The sequence below is a fragment of the Lupinus angustifolius genome, chromosome LG20 (assembly GCF_001865875.1).
Source record: "Lupinus angustifolius cultivar Tanjil chromosome LG20, LupAngTanjil_v1.0, whole genome shotgun sequence".
NCBI classification, from domain to species: Eukaryota; Viridiplantae; Streptophyta; class Magnoliopsida; order Fabales; family Fabaceae; genus Lupinus; species Lupinus angustifolius.
Genome location: NC_032028.1, coordinates 806086 through 823856, shown reverse-complemented (window position 1 = coordinate 823856; position 17771 = coordinate 806086). Strand labels below are relative to the sequence as shown.

General features: G+C 33.3%; 3 protein-coding genes across 5 annotated transcripts; all 3 read right to left on the bottom strand.

The window, feature by feature from the left end:
* LOC109335843 (AUGMIN subunit 2) lies at positions 970-3798 on the bottom strand. The gene is given in 6 exon segments (XM_019572065.1): positions 970-1317; positions 1319-1507; positions 1992-2105; positions 2945-3013; positions 3357-3461; positions 3538-3798. Coding segments are annotated over 6 exon segments (810 nt in total). The 5' UTR covers positions 3772-3798; the 3' UTR covers positions 970-1218.
* Positions 4800-12231, bottom strand: LOC109335957 (alpha-taxilin). Of its 3 annotated transcripts, none has more exons than XM_019572238.1 (13): positions 12107-12231; positions 10893-11108; positions 10661-10840; positions 10012-10100; positions 9057-9162; positions 8549-8616; positions 8006-8083; positions 6632-6696; positions 5967-6033; positions 5681-5863; positions 5490-5546; positions 5270-5365; positions 4800-5171 (listed from the first exon to the last, which is right to left on the bottom strand). In XM_019572238.1, exons 2-13 carry the CDS (start codon positions 11101-11103, stop codon positions 5037-5039), a joined length of 1335 nt encoding a protein of 444 aa, XP_019427783.1. In that variant the 5' UTR covers positions 11104-11108; positions 12107-12231; the 3' UTR covers positions 4800-5036. The 3 variants fall into 3 exon arrangements, with proteins under 3 accessions (XP_019427783.1, XP_019427785.1, XP_019427784.1); XM_019572240.1 differs by having other exon boundaries at positions 10661-10819; positions 12107-12230; XM_019572239.1 differs by lacking the exon at positions 12107-12231 and adding an exon at positions 11360-11364.
* On the bottom strand, positions 13356-15907 carry LOC109335956 (elongation factor 1-alpha). The gene is made up of 3 exons (XM_019572237.1): positions 15782-15907; positions 14664-15152; positions 13356-14550 (listed from the first exon to the last, which is right to left on the bottom strand). The coding sequence occupies exons 2-3, from the start codon at positions 15123-15125 to the stop codon at positions 13669-13671; spliced, it is 1344 nt and encodes a 447-aa protein (XP_019427782.1). The 5' UTR covers positions 15126-15152; positions 15782-15907; the 3' UTR covers positions 13356-13668.

Here is a 17771-nt window from a genome sequence, read left to right as displayed (position 1 = left end):
AACAAATTGGATGCTAATATCTTTTTCAGCCAGTAACCTACAGAAATCAAATTGAATGACCTCTGCATTCCAAGAACTTGTCTTAAAAAGATTTTATACATTTTGACCATAAAAATGTAGTAACAGAGAGGTAGTTGAAAAGTTCATTGCACAAGTAATTTTTTCGGATGCCCTATATGAATTTTCGTTTGACTTATTTGTTTTAAAATAATTTCATTAAACTTTTATAATAATAAAATATCATAAAAGTGAGAGAGTGTAAAAAGGCATGTAATGAAGTGTGAATAGCTTTATTTTTTTAGAGCTTTGAAATGTACAATAGTAAGAAAAGTGGAAGTGTTAATAGGCATAGTGTGAAACAGCATTAGCCATGTTGTAGTTTTTATATAAAAAATTACAATAATACGCACCACATATGTTGCGTTGTGAGTTGTGACTTTAAAAAATGTTGCGTTTTGGTTAAATTTGAATGTGTATATATAGTAAAATAAGAAAGAAGTGTTAAAAAAATTAAATGAGACATTTTATATTGTCAGATTTTAATTTTCATCCTGAAAAGGAATGTGTCATGCTTCCATAGTATAAATGAAAATACCTACCATTATTAACATCTACTCCAACTTTTTTCTTAAAGTTTTTGAAAATATTCCCGAGAATTAACATCTTAGATAAATACAACTTGCATATCTTTGCCCTCTTTTATTAGATCTATATACTTGCTAATGACATTGTGACTCATTATCAGTAACTTGTAAATATGAGTTTAAAATCTGTACATTGACAGTATAAAATCAGCACATCTTCCACCATTGATTTGTATTCTTTTGTTTGGGAGACAATGATGGTTAATAAATCAATGATGGATGATTTGCTGACAATGTAAACTGTCAATGTATACATATTAAATCCTTTAAATATTAGTAACTTGTAAATGTCTTAGCCAAACACAACAAAAAGGGTTGGAGAAACAAAATAATAATTCATGTTCTCGAAGGTGGTGTGGCTAATATGGCCACAACAAAGTCTAAGGTGCATTGTAAAGTTACAACACAACGTGATTGGTGTATGGGTCAGGGGTCATTCACCCAAATGCAGCACTGGTTAACTATCAATAATGATGAGGTTGAATGGTTGATCTGCACACAAAACATAAAGTATAATATATTACACAAAAGATACAAACATTTCGGCTTGTACCATTATCATGATGAATCTCACTCAGTTGTCAGCATCTTCTACTTGCTGATCTAATTCTTGCCTCCTTTGGCTTCTGACAGATAAGTCATCAAAGTTTGCTTCAGTTTTCCATGGTGGTTGGTGGAGTCAGACAATCTGAAACTCCTGGTAATCTTTGGGAAGGATCTCTGGCTGGTGTCCTAGGTATAGGAGATTCAAAATGACCGACCCGCAGTTTTTGAAGTGCTGCAAATGATTCTCTCGTGGCAGACATAGCTTCAAACAACCGAGTGCAAGATGCCAAAGCTACAGGAATTGGTCGAAGCATTTCCTGACCAAAAAAAGTAGTTTGGATTCAAATGCAAGAGCAAACACAGACGGTAAGACAATCATTTGCACAGGGATGACCTCTCTGTACATGCACTTTGTTGCCAATTTCTAGTCATCAAATTAAAAGACGTTGAAAGCAATAAAACGCATAACCTTTAGAGCGTGCAAAAGACAGATGTCAATTTCTAGTCATCAAATTAATGGCATTTGCAGGTTTACCAATCATATTTAGAGTGTGGCATAGTGATCTTAAATAGACTAGCAATTATTCTTAATTTTCCAAGTGATAAAGAACAATGCCGAAGTCACCAATCCATATTTTTCATGCATAGAAGTAACTGTAATAAAATTAGCCACACAAGAAAAAAGGTCAATATTAAGGACCAGGGATGCAAATTGGCTAAGATTTATGATAGAAACGAAAAGTCATTATACCTACATCTAGACTTAAATCTTAAAATAATACTATGTACGCAGAAGCATACCCCCCAAACTGAAGGCGGTTCCTTGAAATTCTGACTCCACTGAAAATCAGCCACCGATGCTGTCAAAGCACCATAGTCACTAGCTGCCTTCATCAGTAGTTCAGAGAATTGCTTCTGCACAAACAGAATAAACGTGTCACACGAGAATTACATTGCCTTTCGTACACAGATTGAAAATTTACACTCGAAAAATTACATCAATTTTCAATTAAGTTTGGGTATGTGATGCATAATAAGATTGGAACCTACTTGTTCCTTCCACCAAGATTTAAAATATAGTTTTCAATTGGGTTAACCAGGTAAAGATATTGGGATAAAAAGACTAATTATGCCTTGAAGTTTCATGCTTGCTCTGAAGGATTGTAATGGTTCTAAATGGCCAGAGTTCTTTGAGAATATATAACCATTGTATTGTAATTATACAACAACTTGTGCACAAGAAAATTTCAGTTCAGCAGCTCAAGCAATGAGAATAAATGACTGAACTTGTGCAGCTGATATAACATGGTCCATAAACTTTAATTCTTTGTACAAACTACAAAAGGTAGTACAGTATAGCATATGCCGAATAGCACTTGCTTGACCAATAAAATGATGAAACATATTCCCGATTTCCAATGTAAAATGAATTGTGATGACAATGATCAAGCCCCTCAACGTATAGCATATAATGCATACCAGAATCTTTGATTTAGTTCTAAAAGCTTTTAGTGAAGTCATTCTGTCATCATATCAATTTTTCAATAATGCTGCATTTTATTGTTGACATGTTTTATTTAGGCAAAGTAAAAAAAACATCACATTATAAACTAATCAGGAAGTAAACACAATATTGTGAATTGCGAAGTGTAGCTCTTTAACAATAAATAATGGCACACACACAAATATCAAAACCTTACTACGAAATTTCTAGCGTGAGTAGCTTAACTCAATAACAATTTAAGTTTACAGACCTGATATTCTGCTTCAACAGGAATGCAATCAAGGGAATATGGTTGCTGCAAGCGAGCAATAATTCGATCCTGGCAAACTTAAGCAATCAGCTCATGTTCGAAAGTACAATATAATTGTCAAGTAAATCTGAATAGCTTGATTCAAACGGGAAAAAAAGGATTAGTTAAAAAGGAAAAGAAAGTAATAGGATAAGAAACATAAAAGGGACATCGAAAGAGGACGCAAAAAACATTAAATGGATTCTCTTCTTTATGTTGTTTTCGCATTACATGAAACGCAACGCAGTCACTAATACCACTGATCCCCTCAAATGAAGAAATTAGAGAATACCTCAATTCATGAACAATTGATAAATGAGAAAAGCAAATATCTAAACCTAGGAATTAAGAAAAGAGGGGAAAGTAAAGTTACCTTATTCTGAATAACATCTTTAAGTATAGTAGTAATTCTTGCCAAAGTCTGAATCTTCTTTTCCATTTCACTCACATGTGTTAAATGTGCAACATTTTTATCATCCTATAAATGTGCAACATTAATGAAAATCGAAATACATGATTATAGAAGATGAAGAATTGAAGATGCAGATATAGACCTTTCGACCTTGAAGTTCGACTTGCAAATCAGCTATTTTTCTTTGAACAGAGGTTAGTTCTCTCAAAACCCTAATCAAGTCGTGACCCATTTCGGGAGTGGAATTTTGAAGATCAGAAGGAGGAGGAGAGAGAGAGAAACCAAGATCAGAAGCAATGGAAAGAGCATCGGACATGCCTCCAATGCGTCTCAAGGGTTTCTTACCAACCCAATTCGATTCATTTCCCATTGACATCAACAGAGGATAATGAGACAGAATCAAAAATCAAGTTATTCAAACGGATACTTTTTGCATCAAATAAATACCATGTATTTGCTTCCAATATCCTTCAATTTCAAACACTTTAAAATATGGCTACTTTTTACACTATCATTCATATCATTCACCATTGATATTTATATTACTTACTTTTATTTGGTTGAGAGTCAATAGTAGATAATAAATTAATGGTAAATGATTGACTAACAGTATAAAAAATAGTTACACTTCAAAAATTTAATCTTATGCACATTCATGTAATTATTATGTATCTGTTTCTTTGGAGAATAAAATAAAATATGATGATGTCTCTATTTTAAGTTGGTGAACCGATCAAATAAGATAGATTTATTATGTTGTCTTAATATATATTGCTTTCTAAAGTGTATTTCTATTCTATAAAGAATGAGTTATGATGTTATTTTCTAGGAAAATGACCTATGGTGCTAGTAAATCTTCATACTCAAATCACTTTTTGGTTTGCCACATGTATTCTCATACTGGAGCAATCATATTCGAACCAGGAACATCCACAGGTACGTGAAGCTAACTCTTCAGCAGACATTTTATCTATCCACAAGACTCAAATCCGAGACCTTACTTAAGGAGAATCAAACATGTACCACTTGAATCAACACACATTCATATACTCAAATCATTTTGTTAACATATGTCATTTTTATTGATAGGAATATATGTAGGTAAGAGGATATATCATTAATCTACTTTTTTACTCTTATTCTAAAGTCTTGATCAATATTGGTGTTGTTATTGTTATTCCCACCTCCATCATGAAACACATTTGATTTCGTGCTGTATAACATTATTCTATTGTCAGCGAAGAGATCAATTATGAAAAAAGTTGCACAATTTTACAAAACTACTTGAGTACAAACTTCAAACAATTATTACAGCAATACGTGGGAAAAATCAGGAATGCATTTTATTTTGGGATAATATTTTTATAGAATATGGAACTGAAAGAACAAAGCACACCCAACAAATGTAGAATACACAGTATTTTATGCCTCCTTCCAAATAATCATATTACAGAAAAACAAGTCAGAAGATCTAAAAATGGGAATTGGAATACAACAAATGATGTTCTGAAGTTCATAAAGAGCCACAAGTATGCAATTGCATGCAAGTTCCCTCACAAAACAAGTCTTGCCATATATAAAGAACTATTGCATTTACTTCCCACAAGTGGTTTTCTAGTAATGCATAAAACTAGATCTTCTTCATGATGGAACTGAGTTGTTGCTCTTGTTCTCAGAGGAAGCAAGCTTCCTTTCTGCCTGAAGTGACCGGCATAAGGATTCAAGCTTTTCTTTCTGATTTTTTGTTTTCTCCAGTTGTTTCTTCAAGCGCTCCCGCTGCTCAGATAATGCAAAAATAAATTTCATACATTTCGCCAATAAACTACTACGTAAAATGCATGATTGATATACCATCGGATACGAAAGCTATGTACCTCATCAACTAACTCTATAAGTGTAACATCAGACTTCTCAGATTTACTCTTCAAGAATTGATTCTCCTTCTTGAGTTCCTTGATTGATTTTGCCATCTGATTTTACAACCACGATAAAGGAAAAGGCAGAGGATTTCAGAATTTCACTCACCCAAGATAGATAGGGTCCAAAAAGGTGACTCTTGAACAAATGAAAAGTTGAAAAAGGAACTAAGTTTACCTTCTCAATCTCTTGTTTAAATGTTTCAAAAACTTCATTGCTCTTTGACAATGCATCCTGAAATTTAATGCATGTTAAAGAACATGCAATCGGAGTAATGTATATGTACCAATGTATGTATAAACATTGTAGTAGAATAAGTTTTAAATTCAAATTGTGACTGATTAAAAAAAAAGAAATCAAAATAAAACCTGGAATTGTTGGAATTTATCTCCATCAGTTGCCAGCTGCAAGCGTAAATTCTTCTCGGATGCTAATAACTCGGATACTTTTTCTGCATATAATTTCATTTGAGACTGTTCCTGAGCCAATCTTTCCTCATGTTGCTTAATTTTCAAATCAGCAAGCTGTAGTTCCAATGACTTTTGCTTCAACTGTCGATTCAAGTACAAAATCATCAAAATAAATCAGTGCCGTCAATCAATAAATAAGACTGTATCACAAATGTCAACCAAAATAATACAAAATAAACATCACCTTCTGGGCATGTTGCTGCTCAGATAGTTCATATTGATCAGCAAACTGCTTTAGCTTGTTTCTTAGCCTGTATTGAAATTGAAGGTAATTTATTTTAATGTCAGCATGAAACAATTACGGGATCCCTAAAAAAACAACACTGTAGCTTTTATTTATTCTTTTTTAAAAGTGAAAATGTATGACACAGAAAAAAAACACAATGATGAAACAAGAAGAGATGTAGATTGGGAAGGGGTGAAACAGGTGACACAAAAGCACTGATATTACAGATCTGATCATAAAATACTCCCGTTCAAAAATATTTTACTCCATAAAAGAAGGGCCAAGCGAAACATACAATATTATTAATTTCTTAGCAAACTACGTGAAATATCTGTAATTTAGTTCGGCTTTCTGGGCATTCCTTCACAGGGAGCATGACTGGAAAAAATATAGTTCCACTACGTTAACAAGAAATAAACATTGAGCTTCTCTTCTTTTACTCCTTTTTGTTTGGAGATTTCCCCGCAAGTTGCAAACAGACAAATGGATTAATAATAAGTTCATAACCAACCAAATAACCAGTGAAACAATAACCTGGTTATATAGATATAAGCCTATAACCATTGCACATATTATGGGCAACTAAACCACACAATTATATTCTCGACTTTTCAGGGTCTTACATTTCATTCTCCTTGAGCTGAGAAAGACACTCGTCCTTTCGCTCATCAAGCTTATTGCTCACATCCTGTAGCAGAGAGAAATTAACATCAACTGAAGAATGAAATTAAAGCAGAAAAAATAAATGACTTGGTCAGAAAAATACGGACATACAATGTAATCGCAGAAATTTCGTTTATCTCATGACAAAAGAAATTAAAATTTCATTGGAGGTATAAAAACATTGAAACATATTATCCCGACCAGAAGAACTGTTGCCAAGTTCATGTCAGAAGATTGTTAAAAAAAGGGCGGTCCAGTGTTCGAGGATCTCACCTAATGGGGGATTGGGAAAGGTAGTTGTACAAAACCTAACTCTCGCAAGCAAAGATATTTCCAGGATTTGAACACATGTCATGCAACCTTACCATTGCGCCAAGGACCATAATAGGTAAATTATCTAGGTGGTTGTTCTTTTACCACTTTTTAATAAGATAATTGATGCTATAACCTTGGGCCAGCTAGAGAATATATTTTTTATTCAGTCCTGAGGTTAAAATAATGGTTGGAAAACCTTGACGAAGATATTTGGATTTAGGGAAAAGTATCCATGATATATCTTGCTCTTTTGCATAACTTCTCTATACCTTTAGCATTTATAACGCAAGTTTTAGCCATTTTTCCACCTACTACGCAGCATTTAGCATGTAAGAGTTATATAGGGGGGAAATATTGCAGACCCAATAAAGTAGAAAAAAATGGAGGAGGATAAGGTATCCTGCGTAACAAAAATACAACAAAATGGCAGAGCTGCAACAAGCAACTTCATCAAATCCTCACTACAACGCAACCACTTAGCATATCCCAGATATTGGCCTAAAGATATATCACCAGCCGAGCACTGAATAGAGGCCAAGAAAATAGCAGAGTCATAAAGGAAGTCTGAAAACAAGCACGCATCCTATAAAGAAAAGGTATTCCTTCTGGTCATATATACCAAATAATAATTATTGTTCGATCTTTATCTAACAAGTTATTTAAGGCAGGTGGTGTTTCCCTTTTCTTCTGTATATTGGACTTCAAATAAATCTGTCTAATATTTATGGCTACTGGGCCTCTATTCTCTGCTCAAAGATTAAACTCTATTATTATAGTAATTTTGATATTTTGATTTGTGCATTCAGGTGGTATTGTCTATATCCATCTCATGTATCAAAGTTTCAGCTCATTTTGCTAAGTATTATCAATGCACAACAAATAATTATAAATAAGAAACTGTTTCCTTAGTCACCAACAATATATCTGCCTTTTACACTAGAAGCTAAAAAGTGTAAGTATAACCCAAAGCATCTATGCTCAGAATATCATATATTCTGAAGAAAAGACAATGATCAAACCTTGATTGCATCTTGGAACCTGGCTGACAAGTCCAGCCTCAAGTTTTGCCCCTCAGTTGATACACGTTTGCATTCTTCCTGAAAATAATAAAGTGAGTGTTCGTCTGTTTATCAACAAAGTCAAGATGTACATCTCAAAGTATGATGATTACGAAGCTGACCATACTATTCCAAGATAGTTTTGAAACAGATCAAGCAAATATAATATAATTAACGGTGAAGCACGGCAAGAGAGTTGACTTCTGTGTGACTTAAGGAAACTAAAATTCGTGAGAAGATGAACTTATTCCCCACAAGAAATTCTTTTGTTTCTCTGTTCAAGGGATTATGTTATCCCCCTGACTTTATCACTTCTATAATAAAACTTATCCAAGAAGTATTAGTTTCAAACTGGGTATTTAATTTCCTACCAGATTATGCATAATTAATCAATGGATATCATCTGCATATTAAAGAGAAAATATGTGTGTGGTATTCCACACCTGTAAGTACTTATATGTTTATACAATCTGTTTAAGATGTAACAGTACAATTGAAAAATACCATCAGCATTTTATTTTGACGTTGTAACTCCCTACATAGTGACTCAAGCTTATCACGGACAGCAAGGGCTACAAAAAAGAAGGGCAACAGTCAATGGACAAAAACAAACATCAGTGTAGTTACAGATTAGAGTATGCCATTTATTTAAGATTCCACAAAAATGTCTATAAGATCTACAATTTTCACAAACAGTGTTTCCCAAAACAACTCAGAAGGCTACCCAAGCTTCCAACCTAACCCAAACCACCAAAAGAAAAAAAGAGTTTAACATGTTTAAATGGCCATTTTAGAGTAATAACATTGGTCATTACACTTATTAGTATATAACAGGAACCACTCATGTACTCAATTACAGAGGAAACTGATTAATACAGTGAAAATCCCTAGTACTAACACACTGCTACAGATATCAAACTCCAATAACTCATCACAAACTTCAGAAATTCTTTCAAGGCATATTTCAAATTGTTCATTAATCAAAGTCAGAGATATACTCATTGCAACATACCTGCATCTCTTTCTGCCAAAACTTGTTGATACTTCAGTGAAAATTCTAAAAGCTCCTTTTCTGATTTAAGAGCACGCTTTGAACTCTTGCGCTTTTCAACAGTTTCCTAAGAAGTTAAAAAACTCAACTATTCAGTCTCTCCTGAGTGTAGTCTAAAATAGACATATATGACATACCAAAAGATAGAAGGAAACATGAACCAAATGTGCTCACTCTGTCCAAAATAAGATAACTATGGTTTTTCATGAAAGAATTAGGGTCCTCGATATGAATTATGTACTAAGTAGAACCTAATCTAAATCATAATCACATTTTAATTCTCGGATTCATTCTTTTGTAGTTGACTTGGCTCTTTTGTGAAGACGGTAAGACACTGTAAAAAAAACCAAACTGCTAAAGCCTTGTAGGACTAACCTACCATGCTGTAGTTCGGATCGGTATTCTTTACAAACTCAGCTAGTATAAATTGACAGAAAACTCAAACTAGTTACTAGTTAGATAAAATATGACCGATACAAAGTCAAGGACATGTTTAATGTACCACTCGAAATAAATAGCAGAAATTTAAAGAGGTGGAGGGAGGGAAACTAAAATAAAGTGGAAATATGTAGCAGGGCAGAGAAATTTATATGTATCTATTGGAATTGAGAAGAGACAGGACCTAACTCAACCCCAAAATGTAGCTCAAGTGGGAGGGTTGCCAAAATCATTATAAGGGTACATTGCCGATATAACCAGCTGATGTGGGATCTTAATACAAACCCTGATACCATTGTGAGATTAAAATCCAGAATGGAGAGGGCCTAATTCTACCCCACAAGCTAGCTCAAGCGAAGGGAATTGCCCAAGTCATTATAAAAGGTACTTTGCCCATATACCTAACCAATGTAGGATCTTAACAGTATCAATGCATGTTTTACATAGGAATCAAGAGTAAAGAGAATTAATTACTAACCGGTTTTCTACTTTTTGGAGAATCATCAATCTCTGCTGAATATGCATCCTTTAGAGGCAGTGCTTTTGTCTCTGAAGGTTTAACACTTGCTGCAGCATTAACAAAATCATGTCAGGTACTCAGGAGGAACTAGCAGACATCAGTGCATGTGTTTTTACAGGCTTGGGGACATGTGTAAAAGAATTTATTGATTTCATTTAGAACATAAAAAACTATCTTCTATGTTCAAGCACACAAGGCAATCAATTGCATGTGTTACTTTACATATATCAATATTTAGAAATTATTTAGCATTTAGGATGGGTAAGAGTATCCAGCAGTGCAAGAGAGCATACCAAATGTTAGTTTAAAAGAGCTTGTTCAACTGTCTAACAAAAAGTTCTTAAAATCATGCACACTGAATTTGTTTTTGGATGGTACATGAATCATAGATATGAATCTAGGTGATCTGAACATTTTAATCATCAATATGCAATTTGACATTTTGATCTCAATCTAAAAATTCTTTCTTCCAAAATTAGAGTCACAAACAAAATACCTTTAGTGAAGAGTCAAGACTCAAGATCCCATGGTATGAAAAGAATAATAATCATTAATCAGTAGAAACACAAAATCTACAAAAATGGGCATTCAAGCTTAGGATAATTACATCTATCTGAACCTTGACATTCTCCTTGTTGTTGTTCCTCTTTCACTGTACAGCCGCTGGATAGTGGAGCCTCGGAAACAGAATTTGCCTGCAAAGGTATAACCTGTGTATCTTCTGTCTGATGCATACAGCCATCAGAAGAAACTTCCTCGGAGCAGTCTGAGACATCAAAAGTACATGCTTTAGATGATAGAAATCGAGAAGTTTTAAATTTCTCACAAATATTTCTTACCATGGTTGTTTTGAAACTCTTTTTCTCCCAACTCATTTGATGATACATTAGAAAGACCCAGGTCGGAGGAACCATCCTCCTTGTAACTATTCAGTGGTTTCTCTTGTTCAGGGGAAGGAGTTGAAGGAGCAACAGGCTCGGTAGTGCTCTCAACAAACCCATCTGGCAATGAATCAACTTCAGGAAGCTGAGTTGAATCTGGATTCTGCATTTCACCTACATAATCAAAGATCCTTTCTTAGAACTATTTAAATACATTCAAACTAATGCGAAATTGTTTACAAAAAAAAAATTGAGAAGACAACTGAAGCATACTACCATAATCATGCCATGACTGATTTAGAATTCTACTTAGTACCTACATTGCATAATTGATCTTGTATTCTTATTACAAGCAAAGAGGATAACCTGTCAAACAACCTAAACTATTTTCAATTTACATCAAGCGTCAAACATGATTTGTACACCAACAAAGAATTGGTCTAGTGATGTAAGGCCCCCCTAGATCCACAGGATGACTAAAACATCAAGAGTTCGATTCCAGCGAGCGACACTTGTTGGGAGGGGCAATCACGCACCTTGAAAGGGACTAGTTCCCTACCGAAAAGGTGAGGAGATACCCTTATTAGTAGACCAAAAAAAACATGATTTTTACATAAATCAAGCATATAGAAAGCCAATGAACTAAGACTTCATGATCACCTAAAATTGAAGACATAACATGCCTCCTTATTCAATTCAAATAATATTCCATGTAATAATGGCATTTAGCAAGACAAACTAAGAACAAAAAGACACAATAATCTCAGTTAGAAAATGAAGGCAAAAAGTTCATCAATTCCTTTTTACTCCTCGGCTGACCAAGCAGGAAACTAGGTTAATCCCAGCAAAATAAAACACAAGGGAGTCCGAGGGTAAACCTCGGCGGAATAATAAGATTGTTTGTCTTGTGACCCGGAAGTGATAGATTCAAATCTTAGAAACATGTTTGTTTGAGAGGGTACATATTCTCCTCTTTGGAATCACTATCATTTAAAACCATGAAATTTAGTGATGAATCCATGTTATATATTTTTAGTGAGAGATCGAAATGAAACATGTTAATCGATCACAGAAAAGTTCAAAAAAATAGAAGGGAATTAAAGCAAATAGGTGTTAATATGGAAGAAGTGGAAAAAAAAAGAGAAAATAGAAAAGAAAACGAAAATAATTACCAACAATGAATGATAACTCTCTCTCTCTCTCAGTGACTCTGCTATTCTCTTCTTCCAAACCTTGTTACCTTTTTTTTCTTCAAATAAGCGGAATACACACCTATCTACGACGTCGTACTCTAGTAACTTTTTTCCGTACTCATCTCTCTTTTTTTTTTTGTTAAATGGCTTATTAAATTCAGGAGTTAATAATAATATCATCCACCTATCAAGTTATGAGTTTATGCGGTATCATCACATCATTTATCATTAAAATTTAATTACTTATAACCTTTTAAAAAAAAGTAATGCAAATGAATGGTGAATAATTAAGTTTATATGTATAAATTTTTATATTGATAGTATATAAATTTTATACTGCAATAACTCGAAATCATTTGTTTTGACATATTAAAATAAAAATATATGTATAAATTAATATTTTTTGGTAGTTCAATTTTAGAATGTCGTAAGATATTTGACAGCAAATTGTTATTTTAAGAACCTAATATAAAAATTATATAAAAGAACTGATACATTCTTTAAAAGTTAGCTGAAATTTTGAAAAATGAATCGTTAAATTGGAGAAATGTATTAAAGTTGGTTGATTAATTAGATCTTAAGTGTAAGATGATAATAAGAAATATTATAAAAATTATAAATAACTACAACTAAAATCATATTGAGATTTTTTGAACCAGTTTTCTATTTTTATTTAAAAGTCTCTTAATCAAGAGAGACTACTAAATTATATGGTGATGAAGAATGAAAATCACTTGTCCTGTCTCAAGCCATTTAAAAGTTCACATATACTTAAAAAGACCAAAAAATAATTTATTTATATTATTTAATTGTATTTGATTGAATTGGGACATTGGACAAAAGATCTCAGTTCATTAGTAACACCATGAAACAACTGCTATCTCATTTTGATTATTTTCTTCACTCAAAGTCAATTTTAATTTTACTGAAATGTAGATACTATACATACGATCAAAAATATTATATATCAAAGAAGTGTGAAAATTGTCATGATGGAAATTGGCATTTAAGAATAAAGTCTTCTACATGACTCGATAAGGATCAAATGTCAAATATACCAATTGAGTCTTTTCATTTTGACAAGCTCAGCCCTTAAAAGCTGAGTTATGGGGTCTCATTTGGGACTTGTGATTAACTCATCAGGACTCAACCACTCTAACACCATTTCTAGTTGGTATTGTTAATTGAATCAGTTACCAACTTACCAAGTGATTATTAAAGATAATGAGAATATAAAAGACAAATATAGAGTTGATATTTCAGATACAAATAGGCAGTAGGACCAGAGTCCTAAAACCCAGTGCAGTTTATAATAATTAAGTGTTCACACAATGACACAAATGTAGAAAATGCATAAACACATAAAAGCCTTGCCACCGGCGATCCAGAACCCAGTTCTGGGTAAATAACTTGAGAGATGATGGCGCAAACTTCAAACTGTGTCTCACAAACAAACTAAATAGAAAACAAATAGTACTGCAAACAAGTGACCAACATTTATTGTAATGATAAATCTTCCATGATAAAGCATCCAGCACGATTCACTTCTTCTTTGCCGCAGCCTTGGTGACCTTGGCTCCAGTGGGGTCCTTCTTCTCCACATTCTTGATGACTCCAACGGCCACTGTTTGACGCATGTCTCTCACAGCAAAACGGCCAAGTGGTGGGTACTCAGCGAAAGTTTCAACTACCATGGGCTTGGTAGGAATCATCTTAACAAGTCCAGCATCTCCATTCTTCAAAAATTTGGGTTCCTTCTCAATCTCTTTACCAGATCGCCTGTCAATCTTGGTCACAAGTTCAGCAAACTTGACAGCAATGTGGGAGGTGTGGCAATCAAGCACTGGGGCATAACCATTTCCAATCTGGCCAGGATGATTCATGATGATAACTTGGGATATGAAGTTGGCAGCCTCCTTGGCGGGATCATCCTTAGAGTTTGAGGCAACAAAACCACGCTTGAGATCCTTGACGGCAACATTCTTAACATTGAATCCAACATTGTCACCAGGAAGGGCCTCTTGAAGTGCTTCATGGTGCATTTCAACAGACTTAACTTCAGTTGTCAATCCAGTTGGTCCAAAAGTAACAACCATTCCTGGCTTCACAACACCAGTCTCAACACGTCCCACAGGCACAGTTCCAATTCCACCAATCTTGTAGACATCCTGGAGGGGCAATCGGAGGGGCTTGTCTGATGGCCTCTTGGGCTCATTGATCTGGTCAAGAGCCTCAAGAAGGGTTGGACCCTTGTACCAGTCGAGGTTTGTAGACCTCTCAATCATATTGTCTCCCTCAAAACCAGAGATGGGAACAAATGGGATTTTGTCAGGGTTGTATCCAACCTTCTTCAAGTAAGAAGAGACTTCCTTAATGATTTCATCGTACCTAGCCTTGGAGTACTTAGGTGTAGTGGCATCCATCTGTTGCACATAATAGAATACAAGCAATGAGAACATGATAATGATGACATCAAACTTGATAACAAATGTGTGTTACTTAGGTGCAAGGTAAAAAAGAATGACAAAACATATACCTTGTTACAACAGCAGATCATCTGTTTCACACCAAGAGTGAAAGCAAGGAGAGCATGCTCACGAGTCTGTCCATCCTTGGAAATACCAGCTTCAAAACCACCAGTGGTGGAATCAATGATAAGAACAGCACAATCAGCCTGGGATGTTCCGGTAATCATGTTCTTAATGAAATCCCTGTGTCCAGGAGCATCAATGACTGTGCAGTAGTACTTAGTGGTCTCAAACTTCCAGAGGGCAATATCAATAGTAATTCCTCTTTCACGCTCAGCCTTAAGTTTGTCAAGCACCCATGCGTACTTGAAGGACCTCTTGTTCATCTCAGCAGCTTCCTTCTCGAATCTCTCGATAACACGCTTGTCAATACCTCCCAACTTGTAGATCAGATGACCGGTAGTTGTTGACTTCCCAGAGTCGACATGACCAATGACCACAATGTTGATATGAAACTTCTCTTTACCCATTTTGCTTCAAAAACGAAACAAATATCTCTGCAAAAAACGAACAATGAGAATGCTATCGAAAACAAAAGAACATACAAAAAAATATCAAATCCAATTATCAAAGAGAATAAAATAAGCTGAGCCAAATAACAATCCTAATAACATGGTTGACAAGTTTAAATACAAGATACAACTCAATAAATCATACAACGCACATCAGATACCACATGTTGCACCAGATCGAGCAATAACAATGCACGAAAATTAATACAGGTTGAATGATTAGGAAAAAAATCATTGTGATATCAATGCCTACCTAAACATTTACATCTACAAGAACGAAATTGAAAAGAAAAACAAGCAACCAAAAAAAATAGCAATTCCATGCGTGAATAACTAACAAAAACTCATGATTCCTATTAGAATATGAACAGTTTTCAAAATACATAGATCCAGTAATTTAATTCCAAAAATAAGAAATAACAAAGTGAAAAAATGAAAATAAAACATCATAGATAAAATAGTAAGTATCCAACATAGTCGATCAATTAAACACCAATTCAGTTAATGATCAAGCATCCACCATAATGAATTCAATTATAGAACTATGAACAGGTAACGAGAATATCGAATACGAACATAATAAGATTAGTGTAATGGATATAGAGAAAGAATACCTTTGAATAATAAGAAGCTGCGCTAAAACCCTAGGAGCGAAAGAGGAAGAGAATAAGAGGAGAGTGGCATTTATATAGCATAAGTCACTTTTCTCAAATTGACGGAATTGTCCTTGATTTTTGGTATTATAATTCCAGATGTGTCCTTGTTCTGCTTACGTGGCACAATTCGCTTTATCTCTTATGGCGGCACAAGTTAGGGAGTGACACGGGTAAATGGGTCGACCCGACTCATTGTCTTTGGGTTCACGTTCTTCTTATTAGGGTTCACTTCATCCACTCCACCTACTTATCAATGTTTAAATTTTTAAATACTAGATAATAACACTCCATGTCGATCATCATATTGAAAAAATTATATCAGTTTGAGAATGGGAGGTTTAAAATTTGATGTAATAGTAAAAAATGAAATATTAATTTATATTTAGAGATATATAATATTTAGAAACATAAAATTAAAATTACAAAGGGCAAAACAAGAAACATAAATTACTATGTAAGTTATTTTATGTTTTCTGGTTATTTATTAGTATAGATATATATTTATAAATAATATGCAAATAAATTAAAGGCTAACCTATAAAAAGGCTTTAATTTATAGTATTTAACATAGTATTTATTTGTATATATTCATCATTTATATGATAATTGTTGACTTTAAATAAAAACAATATATATATATATGGTAGGTGATATAATCCAGTAAAAAAATTAATACATATATATTAAACTTAATTGTGTGTTATATCTAACATGTCTTATTAACTAATGGTAAGCAATATACTAAAGCAAAACAAAACTCATGTTAAATATTAGAGAAGAAGTGTACGCATTTACGGTGTACTAATTTTGTATTTTATCATTCTATTTTCTACTATTTATATTTAATTATTATTAAATTTTCATAAAAGTAATACAAATAAATATTATATTATTTTTATAAATATTATATAGGCAAATTAACCATTAAATAAGTAACATTTAAAAATCATAGCAGGTTATTTAAATCTAATACCGAACCAGCAACTTGTAACTAAGTCACCTAAATCCTTACATTAATAGTCGATTAATATTTAATGTACTTTAAATTGATTTATAAATACATAGTTGGCCACCTTACATATAACATAGTCTAACTTATAAAATAATTGGGGTTAATAGTTCAAGAGCACATGAAGATGCAGGCTTGTCAACTGTGCCAAACAACATTCAATAAAGTATGTAGTATAGAGAGTAGATCTGGTGTTTGACAACGAGTGCTACACTATATGTTTATAATCTTATGATTGGTTAAAAAATATATGTTTAAATTAAAATTTAATTTTTAATTATTTTTCTGATCAATCATATAATAATAATACATGAAGTGATACTCATTATGAGATAATGTGTATCCATGTACTGTGTACCTGTTTCACTGTGAGCTGGTGGGACCTTACAGGAGCCAAACAGAAACTTAGCATAGACATGTGGGAACTTCCTCAACAACTTCCATTAAATAAACAATTTTTTTCAAGTGTGTATGTCCCATGCCCTCATCTAGAAGCACTGGTCTTTGAATGTATATGAATTATTTTAGCAATTGAAGCCTACTCTTCCACGTTAATTAATTCATACATTTATTGTAAGGTTCCTAAAAAATTAATAAACCCCAAATAATTTTTAAAATATTTAATATGAATCAAAATAGTATTTTTTTAAATATTTTTTAATGATCTTTAATAAGGACTGTTTCAACTTATATTTTAATCTTTGAGCAATTTTTCATTTTCCAAGATCAAATTGTTAAAGAGGAAAGTATCTCATTATTGAAATGCATAATTTAAATACTTTGTTTCCTTTACCTATATTTCTTTTTTGCTTTATTCCTATTCATCTAGAAGACATAGACATATCAATATTTCTCTCTCTAAATCTCCTCCAAGATATATATATATATATATATATATATTAGTAGGAATACTTGAATATAGACAATCAAACAAGCAAC

Excerpts from the sequence above, each read along its gene's own strand:
- LOC109335957 (XM_019572238.1), bottom strand. The coding sequence starts at position 11,103 with ATGCAGAATCCAGATTCAACTCAGCTTCCTGAAGTTGATTCATTGCCA. Across the intron at positions 10,101-10,660 it reads ATGTCAAGGTTCAGATAGAT|CAAGTGTTAAACCTTCAGAG; the intron begins GTAATTATCCTA and ends TTAATGCTGCAG. Across the intron at positions 8,617-9,056 it reads TTTGGCAGAAAGAGATGCAG|CCCTTGCTGTCCGTGATAAG; the intron begins GTATGTTGCAAT and ends TCTTTTTTGTAG.
- LOC109335956 (XM_019572237.1), bottom strand. The coding sequence starts at position 15,125 with ATGGGTAAAGAGAAGTTTCATATCAACATTGTGGTCATTGGTCATGTC. Across the intron at positions 14,551-14,663 it reads TGATCTGCTGTTGTAACAAG|ATGGATGCCACTACACCTAA; the intron begins GTATATGTTTTG and ends TATGTGCAACAG.